This window comes from Gallinula chloropus (genome assembly GCF_964237585.1).
Source record: "Gallinula chloropus genome assembly, chromosome: 2".
Classification (NCBI taxonomy): Eukaryota; Metazoa; Chordata; class Aves; order Gruiformes; family Rallidae; genus Gallinula; species Gallinula chloropus.
In genome coordinates this window covers 129,907,895-129,921,533 of record NC_140086.1, presented here as the reverse complement: position 1 = coordinate 129,921,533, position 13,639 = coordinate 129,907,895, and the positions used below count along the sequence as shown (strand labels likewise).

Below are 13,639 nucleotides of genomic sequence, written 5' to 3'. Positions count from 1 at the left end.
GAAAAGTGGACAGAGGGGAAGAAAGTGAAATGTTAAGTTATCTAGCAACCAGCAACAATCAGGTTTGGGTTACCTTTCGGTGAGGTGAATACTCATCTACAGTGCTGAAACAAAAAGGAAAATCCCAATTATTCTTTTGAGTCAAAGATTAGGAAAAGGAAGTTTTACCTATTACAATGTTTACAGTATCAGAAAGTTTTAAACATTAAATGGTCACTGAAGAATGACTGTACAGCTCCTTCAGGGAAAACCAAGGGTGTCTGGCTCACCCAGAAAACACCTCTGCAACTCACACATTCGATGTAGTGAAAAGCAGCACTGCCAGCCCGTGAGCAGGCATGGCTTGGGCGACAAGGTAAGCAGTCGGGGTCACCCTTGGGGACACAGTTCTGTCCAGTTCCCCAATAGCCAAACAACAGAAACAAACTCCCTTTGTTGGAAAGATGTGCCAATGAAGTATCTTTTAAAAATACTTTCCACAAAGTATTACTCAACTCATTTCAACCAAAATTGCTGAGAGTGACTTGAACCACACACATCACCCAATAAACATCAGAGAAGCCTGAATAATCTACCTTTAGTTTAAAGAGATGATTTGTTAAAATGAATATAGTACTTGTACCACTCATCACTTTACTGAATTACAGCAAGATGACAACCAAAATAAATTGCACTCTAAATAAAAGGAGACTTAATCACAAATATAATCAATACTTACTGGCGACGATGCATCCCAAGTATCTTCTGAAATTCTTTCAGTTCCTTCTCAAGAATGGGATATTCATACACGTCATCTAGCACATTCCTGTATATCGTCTACAAAATAAAACAGTATGTGCAAACATCTGATAACTCAAACATAAATCTAAGGCATCACATCAGCAGTCTGAATCAGTTCAGGCACTAGCCTACTGAAAGAAATTTCATCATCATATTCCTGGTCAATATGCAGCCTGGTTTTGGAGAAACACTCTTTATATGGTCACCGAGTGAGAGGGCAAAAATGTTGACGCTCCTTTGTCTGCAAACAGGGAGATTTAAAATGGCACTTGTGGCTGTTATGTGAAATCTGGGTTACATCAAAAGAACACATTCTGAGGTGTGAGAACATACCTCACCATCATCACTAAATCATAACAAATGGGTTCATCTGATTAAGTCTTCTAAAACAGGGAACATTCTCCTTCACTTTTCCTCATGTTTGCATCCATTTTTAATTAAGTGGATGTATCTTACAAATGAACAACACACTCTTTACTTGCAAACTGCTACAGCAGTTCTGTAAGTCTCGTAACTGAAAGTAATGATTTTGACACTGATTGTACTCACATTACAGATTTTCTATTCAAGCCGACTATCTCTAGGGCATTCAAGGAAGACACATGTAAATCATTTTATATTATAGACTTCATGGAGAAAATTTAATTATGAAAAATTATGCTTTATGGAGTTTGCTGTTGGGGCTTTTTAGAGTATGTTAATTAAACTGTGCTGAAATGCAACAGAAACTGTGTCAATACCTTTAAAAATTGTTTTAAATGCTCATCTTCGTGTAACCAGTCTTTGTAGAGAGAGGTCCACTGAGACACCAAATGCAAGACTTTTCGTTTCCTACAGGACACATCAGAGTCGTCTTCTTTCCCTTGGTGATTCTTGGCACAATAGGTGCGGTAGGTTAAGGAACAAATAATAAGGTCTCACTTAAATTAAATTATGGAAAAGACTTTGCAATCACTTCATTTGCTAATGAAAGATTTTTTTTTTTCACTATATTGCTCAGTTTTAAATGTTTTATCCCTTTTGGAGCTTTAGGAGTCTCATCAACTTTTTGGAATGAAATCCTCAGTAATAGAAATGTCAATTCGTCCTCTGTGCCAAGAGGATTTTTTTTTCCGTTAAAGATTAGAGAGGCGAGTCTATAAAAGTAAAATCAATTCAAAAGGAATTATACAATGTTGAGTCATATCTTTTCTACAGAACTGGGAATGAACCTTTATCCTGCACACCGATGCCAACGTCAATGTCTGCAGGAATGAGGACAATGCATCATTAACAACAACAAAAAAAGCCAGGCATAGGAAATCTGTTTCTTTTTCCCTGCACAAATTACACTATCTGCAGAAATAACACTATTAAAATTTAAAAAAAAAAGGTGAAAGAATCTATTTCCACCATTGTTCTCTATTCACAAAGCAGAAACACCAAATGACAGATGATACCCACTTTGTACATTGTTCCTGTCCCTTCGTTATTCTTTCTTTTATTAGGTAAAAAGATTATGTTTTCACCACAAAAGGGGGGGGGGAAGAGAGAGAGAGAAAAAAAGGAAAAGAAAAGGAAGTTTATTTTATAGCTATAAGTTCATTCAAATAGTGTTCCATAACTTATGGAAATAATTGGAAATACAAGAAAAAATTCTTTTATCTCAGAGGATGTCAGACTTGCACAACTATATCACATCATAAAAAGGGGCAGAGATTGTAAAATGTTCTTCTTTTTTTTTTTCTCTTAATGTATCCTGAAATGTACTACATTCTAAGAATTAACATATGGGCCTGGATAGGTCACTTTAAATATTATTCAGTAACAGTTATAAAGGTTTATTTATCTTCAAATAAAAACAGCAGACATAAGATTACATTGTTGCTCTGAGTTTGGCATCTCTTTCAATACACCTGTACGATTTGGATCCTTGTTTATTATGGGGCAGATTTAACTTTGTACATCAACTTCAGGGCAGGAATTTTCTATTCATTGATTCCTCAGCCATGCAAATTCTGAATCCTTTAATAGGTGAATGACATTTAACAGGCACCTGCTAATTAGGGGAACTTATATTCAAATTTGGATTTAATGTTTCAAGTTTGAATCTTTTCCACCACAACCCATTTGAGTTTAAAAATAATATAACCTGAATTTTGGGAAGCTAGAGATTTTGAAACGAATTCCAAGTACCATAAAATCTTATGAAAACTGGGCTGGAGAAGAGACGTTGAAAGATCAGCTGAACTAGTCCATCCAAGCCCACCCTAAGAGAGGCTTATGTATGTATGATCTTTGAAATACATTTTCTAGTTTCTATTTAATATTCTCCAATATAAAAGATTCTGCTGTCTCACACATTTTCCATTCCAGTATTTCATTTCTTAATGTAAAAAAAAATAAAAAAAAAAAGCCCTCATATCCAACATGAAACCGGTTTACAGCAATTTAATTTCATTGCCTCTTGTCCCATCTGGCATCAATATTGGGGTCAGATTCTCCCATTTGTCTTAAGGTACCTGAAAGATTGTCTCATTTATATTTTTTCCCCTTTTTTTTTTTTAATTCAGAAAAACAACCCCAATTCTCTCAGTCCTTTGTAGGTCTTGCTTCCTAGAATACTGGTAAATCCCATTGCTCTCTTCTGAAGTTTCCCTTATTTGTTCATATGTTTCTTGGGGTGTGATACCAAAATCTCAGGTGCAGTCCACCTTCCACACATGCCATAGTAAATGCCTCTTCTCTTTTCACACCATTTTTACATGCAACCCCAAAATAATCACACAGGTTTGAATTTGAATAATATCAATAAACAAAGTGCCAAACCAATTATCCCATGCAGTTTATTGCATGTGATATAAGGCTTGACAATAGATAAACCTAGGTGCAACTGCACTTAATAAAAGGATATTGCCTCAGAAGTGCCTGGCACAAGTCATCAGTCGTCATGAAGACTGTGTAGGTGAGAAGGAAGTCATCCAGGAGAGTTTCTGCAGAGGAAGACAAAAAAAATCCCAAGGTACAATACATTAGTGAGAGAAGAATATCTACGCCTGTCAGTATGCATGGCAGAAACAGGACCTCCTTCCAGCAAGAAAGGCCCAAGATATACAGAGTACATCAAACTGTGAGTTTCAAACAGTTGATAACATGTTGCCACTGCAGAGGTCAGATCCTTTATTTAACAAACACATCCTCAGCTCCCAAAGATCTCACAAGCACACATATGTGTGACATCAGCCACAGTTCAGACACAGGTCAGAGTCCTTATCACAAACACCACCACCTTGGCTGGCTCTGCTGTTTGCAAAGCACCCTTTCCACCACCTAAGCTGACGTCGAAATTGAGAGAAAAAAACTCTTGATGAATAGGAGAGAGAAAACAACTGCAGTTGAGAATTATGAAATAAACATATTCAAATCTTTATCTGGTTAGTCCTGTGGGCATCGTTCTAAGGGCTGAGAACTTTTCTCTCAGGCTATTCTCCAATCACATTCTGAAAAGTTCTTTTCTCCACCTGCTTTCTATCAGCGTTACAAAACCAGGCTGAAGGTACTTCCTAACAGACCATCTCCACCCACTGCAGTTGTAGCACCTCAGGTTGTCTGGATGAACAGCAGGGCCAGTTTGGATCTCAGGCTTAACTTTCTTGTTCCTCATTCCCACGCCACACTGGTTTTAAGATTTTCCCAAACCTTTACTGCAAACAGCAGGAGGTTAAAAGGACTGGGTTTGCTCCAGGATGAGAAGGGTTAGGGTAGGCTTATGGTGGTCAGGGGCAGAGTAAAAACTGAGTCAGATTTTTCCTTGGAGGTGTGCAGCAAAATGGTCGGAGGCAACCATCGAATGTTGCAATAAAGGTGTATTTGTCTAGATGAAAGGGTTTCGGTTTTCCTTTCTCCTCTCAGGAGGATCAACTTCTGGGACAGGCTGCCTAGATAGACTGAAAAACCTCCAACATCAGGTATATTCAGGGTTTGCTTGAGCAAAGGTCTGATGAGCATCTTGGTACTGGACCTGTTCTGAGCAGGGGTTAGACCTGCTGCCTTGACAGATCCCTTCTAGCTGAAAATTACTCTACAATTCTTAAACCAATTTTCTTCCAATTTTTTACTAGCTACTCACACATGATGTGAGATGTAGTTCACACACACAATCTTTAGCTTTTTGCAAATAGCCAAGAGAACTATACTGGTCTTTTCAATCCCAAAATAAAATTGTGTTTGGGTGGCTTTGGTTTTTTTCTTCCCCAAAACATAAGATTTTCTTCAAGTTTTGAGGGGTTCTTGTTAATTGGATTCCTTTGAATTCCAGCAGTTTTATTGCTTTCCTTTGTTGTGGTTTTTCCCCAACTCTATCCTAGCCAAACCCAGGACACCCCTTTAACAAGCAAACAGGTTTGCACCACCTGCACTACCAGGTAAGAACAGGAACGCAGATGGGGGCTGAACACCAACTGAAATAATTTTGGTTATATTGCAGAGCAAAAAAATACCTTACCAGTCTAACTGATTGTTGTGAGTTAGAACCAATTATTTGGTTGTGATTTAAGTGGTGAATTTGCAACTACAAAGTCTAAGGGCCAAACCATACTACACGAGAAAGATAAAGCTGAGCCCTGATTTCTGTAGCCTGATTTGCTCTTTATTTGTCAGTGATCTGTTCCAGTCCAAGTTAGTGCTTGTGTACAAGCGTGCAACTGAGAGCATCCCAGCAGCTTTTCACACCAAGGCTGGCTGCAATTTCACAATAATTTAGACCAATTTCAGTTACAGCTGCCTTAGACCTCCTTTGTCAGTAAATTATTGACCCCATAGCTGCAGTGCAGGATGGCAATAAGAATTCATCCGTATATCATTCAAAGCCAGGCAGCATGTGGATATCACATGGATGGATAGCTAATGACATCCCACCCTGGGAGCACGGGATTCAAAGTACCTCAATTGTCTTTAAAAAATAAATAAATCTAGCTAGATCAATGCATTTCACGCAGATGGTCTAGAAAGAGTCTTGAGCTAAAGATGCATAGCTGAACCCCCCTGCATTCAGAAACAAAACAATTAAACTCCTTATATTTCACCAACATTGTTAAAAAGGGTGGAAAGTATTATCTCTGGATAGAAAGAATATTTTGTCTCAGTAAATGGAAAGACATTCTGAACAGCTTGTTCTCTATCTGAAAGGTCATCTATTCATTCTGTTGCACATCTTCTGGATGATACAATGCAGCTATTAAAGCTGGAGGTTTCACAAACATTTATTTGGAAATGGCTGATCTTGGAGTCAACAATCACGTTCTAGTCCTTTGCTAAACTGTATGACCCTGCAGTGATGCTCACAAAGTCAGAGAGATGTTTACAACAGATTACTTTCCCAGCTCTTTACACTGTGTAGATGACACCCGATTTTCAGCAATACATGGTCATGTGTTCAAAAAAGAAATGAAGTACTAGCTGAAGCAAAACAGCAATACTTATCAATGAACTTCTGCAACTGTTCAAAATAGCATCACTTTATTGTACTAACTGGTATAAAAATACCAGCTTAGAAGTTTATTTTTATTACCTGATCATCTGTTTTCCAGATGTCTGTCTTCAATTCTTCCAGCATCCCAAAATGTTGGGGTGGGAAGAAAGGTTGGTCTTTGCCATGAGTTGGGTTTTTTGCCTTTTTACTTTTTTTTTTTTTCAAGAAACACTATGCTACAGATATTACCAATGCATTTCTCAATAAAAAAAAAATTACCAAAGGTAAAATTAGGTTTGTATGTTTCTTCAGATAGCTTACAACTGTTTTAATGCCCTCTGCTCATCTCCATCTCTGCGTACTCAATCTACCTATTCAGAGTCTCTGTCTTCTAACAACCTTATCCAAACATGGCATATCACTCAGCCAACCTAAGTCCTACATATTTACACACAATGATTTCTTTTATCTTCTGAATTAAGTGGAAATGATAGTGTGAAAAAGAAAAGTTCATAAATTATTATTCCCATCACTTGTATATAGGCTAGACCTCTTCAAATTGCCTCTCAACTTGTTTAGAAATTTAAACCCTAAAGGAATGTTTTGAACAAAAAGAAGTCTGAATTCTACATGTGGTCCATTAATAGCATCACTCATCCATTAAATTACTTTAACAAGTAAGCAAGGAAAGTGCTTTTGCTAGATTAAATATCTATTACCAGCAACACCTAAAGACTTTACAATAATATTCATATTTTTAAATGCCTGCACTAGCATGTAGGCATTTCCCTAAAGTCCTATTGTTCACTGTAAATATCTCCTGTATTTTCATCCTAAAAGCACTGTAATTTAAAACCATTCCAGGATGCTTTCTCATGCCATAGCAAGGACACAAAACCTGAGGGCATAGTGATTCTTCACAAATAATATGTTCAAAACAACTGCAGACTTCTCAGATACTTCCAGACATTAATGCATGTCCAAAAATAATGATTTGCTGGTCTTAACCTGCAAACAGAGAGAGAAGGGCTAACCATGAGAGAATTTATTCACAGCAAATTATTCATACTAAGAGCAGTAAATTAAATGAGGAAGAGCTCTAAGTGTACAAGCTGCACTGATAATCATGAAGAGAAGTCTTTCGGGGGGGGGGGGGGGTGTTCTCTTTAGTTACAGTTGATTTAGGAGTTTAAAAAAAAAAAAGGAATTCCAGTCAGATCATTAATTATTGACAGTGCATCATACCCCCAACTTGGACTGGCAGTGAAATGCATACCTCTGCTTTTAAAATTTACTGTGTCCCAGTTTCTGCACAGATTTATATCTTTCCCATTATTCCCACAGAAGAAGTTTTTCTAGTATATGTAGCAAACAGAGAAAATAAATGCACGGTAATAGTCAGAAAAGCTCCCACTGGAAGGGAAGTCTTTGTGCAAAAGCCTGTGATGCTATGCTTTTTCTTTTTTAATTTCTCCTCTTCATGAATTTTTTATTTAATCATTTTCTTCTAGCCATCAATCTAATTTTTCTTTGTTCCTCACAATTTTCCTTTATTTGGCTAAGCAATTATTACAAAGTATGCAGTCTGCTTGCAGCTATGGAATATTTCATTTCAAAGATGATTTCAAGCATTTTAAAGCTTCATTAAAGACACGCAACAGAACCAGCACGAGTTCAACGGGCTCCTGTTCAGGGGCAGCCTTAGGCAGTAATCTCACCACACCAAATGTGTGTGACTACCATAGGCATAAAAATAATAAAAAGCAGGCAATGTGCTTGTTTGTTATTGAATAATCAATTCACACCAGCTTCTGCTGAGAGTTTCTCATGGGCTGTGTGTCCCCCCCCTCCTTTCCCCAGGTGAAATAAGGCGAGATGGACACCAGATTTACCAAGAGCAGTCATAAAGCTCTTCCCATCTTTCTGTGATTTAAAAGCCCTTCTGCAAGATACATTCAGGGTGGTTGAGGGATGGAAAGAGTGTAATACATGAGAAGTTGCAAATGCATGGCATGTACACATTGCATGTCATGGTGATGACAGCCAACAGCAATGATGGTGTATTTGGTAAAGAAGGGGATTTATTAAAGGCCCAGAGACAGTAAGCAGTTATGTATCTGGATAAACAACACAATATATTTCACACACACTTAAAAATCTCAGAGGATTCCCTGGTGCTTTCCATGTGCACACTTACATCTCTAACCAGGTCATACCCTTTCTCTCCCAGAGGACAACTCTACAAATATTAACTCAATGTGATGGTACAATTGTAAATACCAGGAGGGTAGAATGGTTCTCTCACGTGGATTTACACACCAAATTTGATTTTTCAATCATTTCTTTTCTCCTTTCTCCACCCTCTTCTCTAGGCAGGGTATCAATCACTAAGCCTTAGGACAGAAATGCATAGAGACCCGTAGCGAGAAACGGTCCGTGACGCACGTTTAACAAATCAGGACAGGCGGTACACTTCATGCTGTTGCCAGGTCTGACACCTGTGAGCTCTTCTCAAATTTGAGTATTTTCTTAACCTGCCACAGTGGTACAAGGCACCAGTGGAGCAGTCACACATTAATCACTTGTCACAAAAACAGAGAAGAGACTTAATCTGCAGGAAACACCTCTGTCAAATGGATTAAAAGTTAAATGCTTTTTATTAAATATATCTGGGGACAGTTTTTGAAAAGCAAATACTTCAGTTTAGCTAACACATGGAATGAGTAAAGGAATAGTAGAATAATACTGCAGAGTTATGGATAGATAAATCTCTCCAACTACCCACCCAGCAGTTTGCATATGCACATATTTACTAGTACACATGTGCACCAACCAATGCCTTTACACAGCTGAAACAATACTTTACACACATTTACATTACAAAGATGTTCAACAGCTCAAACTGTACTCAGAATATAACTATTGCTCTATATTGCTAATATTAGACACCCTGTCCAGCTAATCCAGATACAATTATTCTTAATGCCAGCCCTGAGTCATTAATCCCTTTATACCCACAAGAAGAGATAACTGGAAGACAAATTCCAGTGTGTCCTGGTTTTCTGATCACCCCGTTACATCCTGAAGTTTTTGTTTTGCTGCTTCTCAATGGCTACCAACAAAAACAAATGGGTAAAGAATGAGCCAAACAAATCTTCCCACATTCAGTGACAAACCATGATTGCTGAGATGAGGAGAACCATTCTCTTTGTCATATCAGACTTCACAGAGCAACTGTTCAGACCCTAATCTTTGCAATCTATAGCATTTCTGTTTCCATGTTCTTTCCACTACATGCCTATTTAAGTATAAGGAAAAAATAAAGCTATGCAAAACAAAGCAACCAACAGGATTTTAAATACTCCATATATAAGTCTTTTTTTGTTATAATGACATGCTTTACCAAAGGTAACTTCCACTATACGGAGAAGTATAGACATACAGACTGTGCTTATAAGGCTCTAACTTCCTTTATCTGCAGGTCATGCATGTCACGTACTGTTTGCTGGGAAGAGGGAAATGATAGTGAAATCTGTTAAACTGCAAAGAAAAACAAGTAATCTGTTTGGGTTTTTCTAAACTTATCACCATTCTCTTCCACTTTGCACTGTACAAATCCATCGTGAATGGCTGCGCGAGACTTACAGAAAGATTTAAGGGGTTTTCAGACTTGCATTCCACGCTAAATCGGATTATAAGAAAATATAGATAAAGTGCTGGAATGCAAGGCTTTTTCTACTTTATGCAAAGTACCTATTCAGCTTTCTCCACGGATTTGCTGGAGGAGGCCAAACCTGTACAGAGATTGGGGAGGGGCGCAAGATTGCCAGGATGAACAACACACCAGAACTCACAGTTAACTCATAGGTTGAAACTACTCTTACAGCAATTTTCTATCACCTGTTCAGCAGCCCTCACTCATGCTACACAGCACTAATGGTCTTCACTAGGAGTATGAAATGATTAAACGAGTAAAAGGATGAAAACTCATGTGCTGAATTAAAAATAGTAGTCTCTAAAGTCCCTGCTTTCCAAGCCAAGGAAATCGCTAAATGGCCTCCCTGTTCCATTTATCTTTCAGAAACATACCACACACACAAGGAGACCAGGAAATCTTCTTCATCCTGAAGCATGCTGGAACCAGAGTATGATGTACTGGCGGTCAACGTGCAGGAACCCCAGCAACACAGAATGTGAATGGGGGCCACGCACGTACTGCTCAACATCAATGCAAACTGAGTTTTGTGCTGCAATGAGACCACTTCAGTGGGTTTGGTTGTTCGGGGGTTTTGGGGGGAGGCAGGGGGTAGTTTTTGCAAAAGACGAAAATGGAAAGAGAAATATATGCATTTTAGACAACATACAACAAATTTTTTAATTCTTCAGCTATGCCATTTCCCATTTGCGATTATGGCAGACGATGAGATGACCATATGGTCAGCTCCCGACATCTCCTTATGTTAATACACTTACTAGTATTAGCCAGAATTACAAATTTAAAAATCACTGACAACTTCAAAGTTGTTCTCCTCTACATTTGCTGCATCATCTCTACCTTGCAGGACCAGCCACTTCCTAACGTTTAGTGAGGCTCGTCCTCCAGAGCTTATTTGGGGGCAAAAAAACCCAAATCAAACCAAACCACAAGATCAGTATCAACTGAATCTTTTGGGGTTTTTATCTCTCTGGGTATGACTGAAAGGCTGGGCTCACTAATGCTAATGCATCTTGTGACTTCAAAGCACATCATATAGATATTTTTTAAAATAAAATATTCACTGATGGGTTATAGCAACACCACCATTTCTCAGAAACAGTTAAAACTTGCATTTCTCACAGTCATCAAGAAGAGCAGCCCTATGAGATGGGGTTACAGCTGGGTAAGCAGACAGAGGAGCTCCCTGTGCCTCAGTAAAATGGATGCTGATTACTTACTATTCTATAGGGAATAGACTTTTCTTGCGATTTTAAATATTCGCTCGCTGAGTTCAAATTAAACTAAATGAGGGCTACAGCAAAACCCTTTTTAAGTTTTTCAGCCTCTCAGTGCTGAAAGCTCCTAAGCTTGATAAATTCTTGTCACCCTCCTTACTCCTTTCTGTAAAATGAGAAAAACAATAATCACACCTCGAGACAGACACTGCTGCATGTAGATTTTTTTTGGGTTTGCATGTTTTGGCTCACAGACCACTACCCAACACTCTGAAACCTCTCAGCAACGCAAAGGCACGTCCAGAGAGCTGCAGTTGTAATCACAAAATTGCTTGTTCTGCAGAAACGGAAAAGCGATTCGAGGGTGACTCTTTTCAAAGACAGGACTTTCTCAATAATCTGTAATTCCACAGCAATTTACTAAAAACGTTAGGATGTTTCAGAGTACAAACAGTAAATGCAAACTGCTATCATTACTACCCGATCTAGCAAGACACCGCTCGCGCCTGAGAGGAGGCTGAGTGCTCCTAAATCTCCCTTGCATTCAGCAGATGCCAACGGCGCTCAGGACCCTGCAGGATTAGCCCTTAATTCAAAATCAAATCCTCTAAAAATTCTATGCCACTGCGGACACAGCGTGAAGCAAGAGATGAAAATTGTGTTGAGGAAGAAAGGTCAATGGAAAAAAGAACATCGATATATAATTTGCTGCTAATGTATTAAAACAATTACAGTAGTTATGTCATCTAACCACCGAAGCACTGAGAAATCAATGCACAAAGGAATACAGAGCAGCCCATTTATTTCTGGCATTAGGTTAGAAAAAGAAAATACATACAGGCAAGATTTTTAACCTGTACAACTGGATTTTTTTATTAGAATGAATCAAACACATTCTGTCTGATAAGGTCAAAGATCCTCCTAAAGTTGCATTCCAGTTGCTGCTATCACATGTATTGAAGCAGTTTCATACTTTCTTTGAGGGACAAAAAGCCCTGAAACCACAGGCAGAGAGCAAATGTCAAACTTAGACAAGCTTTAACGAGGCACTAATTTTTCCACATAGAAATCTGAAGCTCTGGGTTTTTTCCCCAGGTAGGAGTGAACCCTGGTGATTCATGTGCAGCTATAATGGCCAGGATCATGTGAAATTATTGGGCAAATTCACTACGCCTTATACATTCTGAAGTATTAGAAATACTGCCTATAGCAGTCACTCTAAGATACGGCTACTTTTTGCTTAAAAAAATAAAAAAGCCCTTGATTACTGCAACCAAAGGAGCTTTCCATGCAGTGAAACTTCACTTTACAGTAAATGGAGGTATTTTAACGCACATGTGAAGTTCTCACCAGAGTCTCTCTACTGAAGGCAGCAGCTCCTTGTATGCATCAAGCATCTCCCAAAGTACTTGAGGAGAAAAATAATAAATCTTCTCTTTCCATCGATTGTTTAAAAATAAGCCAGCCAGGCCAGGACTGCCTGGAGCAGCAGGACAGAGGATAAAAGATTTAATGGTTGCCTTTCATCCTTCTGCCGGGGTGCAGCTGCCTCATGGGGCAGAAGAGACGGGCATGCTGAGCGTGCAATGCAGCACAGCAGGCTGCTGCTCTGCCCTTGCAGGTTCTCACCTCCAGCACACACACCGCCGGGCACCCCAGTCACTAGTATGTCTCGGTGAAAGTCATATGAGCAACTGCAAGGCAGGTTTCTACCTTTCTGCTTCTGTCTCACTCCTGGACTTCTTTCTTTGCTTCCTTTCCATCACCCTCTTGTCCAAGTATCCAAAGAGATGCAATGCTCTCCAGCCCGGTCTCCCCAAGGATGCGACTTCAAGGTGTGACCAAGAGCTGTCACTGCCTCAGCAGGGCCAGTAGGACCTTCTGTTGCCTGCTGGTAGCACAGCCATTGCACAGAGCCATCCTCCAGTGACAGGAAGTAGCGCACAAAAAACGGGCTGCACCACCTGCCTCCCCTGCCACTGCAAGCCTGGTCCTACCAAGTGGTGTTCTAAGATGCTCACGGCTGCTCAAGCTTCTTCCCAAGTCTAGCAGCTCAGCACACATCTGAGACTGAATGGAATTTTAACATTAGGCTAGAAATAAGACTTTGAGAAAGTTAACATAAAGAAAGATGTACTTAATCATTCTTTTAATCCTTGCTGTCCAGATCTTGCGTGGCATTGAAGAGCCACGTGTCAAGCTTGGCATTATTTCATCACAGAACTGGAAAACCTACAATAATCTTCAAACCTAGTATTATATATAAATACAAAAATATCACATCTTTAAAAGACCGTGAGCTTGTCATTTCTGGGTTTTCAACTTGAGATACTGTAAAAGAGCCTACTTTTCAATGACATTTCTGAGAACATGAACCCAATTTTTTTGTTTACAACAAAAGTGTAAAATATATATATATAAAAATTCCAAATTTGCATTATTTTCAAATTAGTAAAGACTATTAGCCCAAAATACTTT

General features: G+C 38.9%; 1 protein-coding gene across 1 annotated transcript in view; it reads right to left on the bottom strand.

Moving 5' to 3' along the window:
- RAPGEF5 (Rap guanine nucleotide exchange factor 5) overlaps window positions 1–13,639 on the bottom strand; it is a gene marked incomplete at its 5' end in the record, with an annotated part of 154,282 nt that overhangs the window by 29,829 nt on the left and 110,814 nt on the right. Inside the window, 4 exons of the mRNA XM_084280501.1 lie at window positions 74–104; window positions 719–816; window positions 1,521–1,665; window positions 3,659–3,752. Coding sequence (XP_084136627.1) covers window positions 74–104; window positions 719–816; window positions 1,521–1,665; window positions 3,659–3,752 — 368 coding nt within the window. The remainder of the gene's footprint in view (window positions 1–73; window positions 105–718; window positions 817–1,520; window positions 1,666–3,658; window positions 3,753–13,639) is intronic.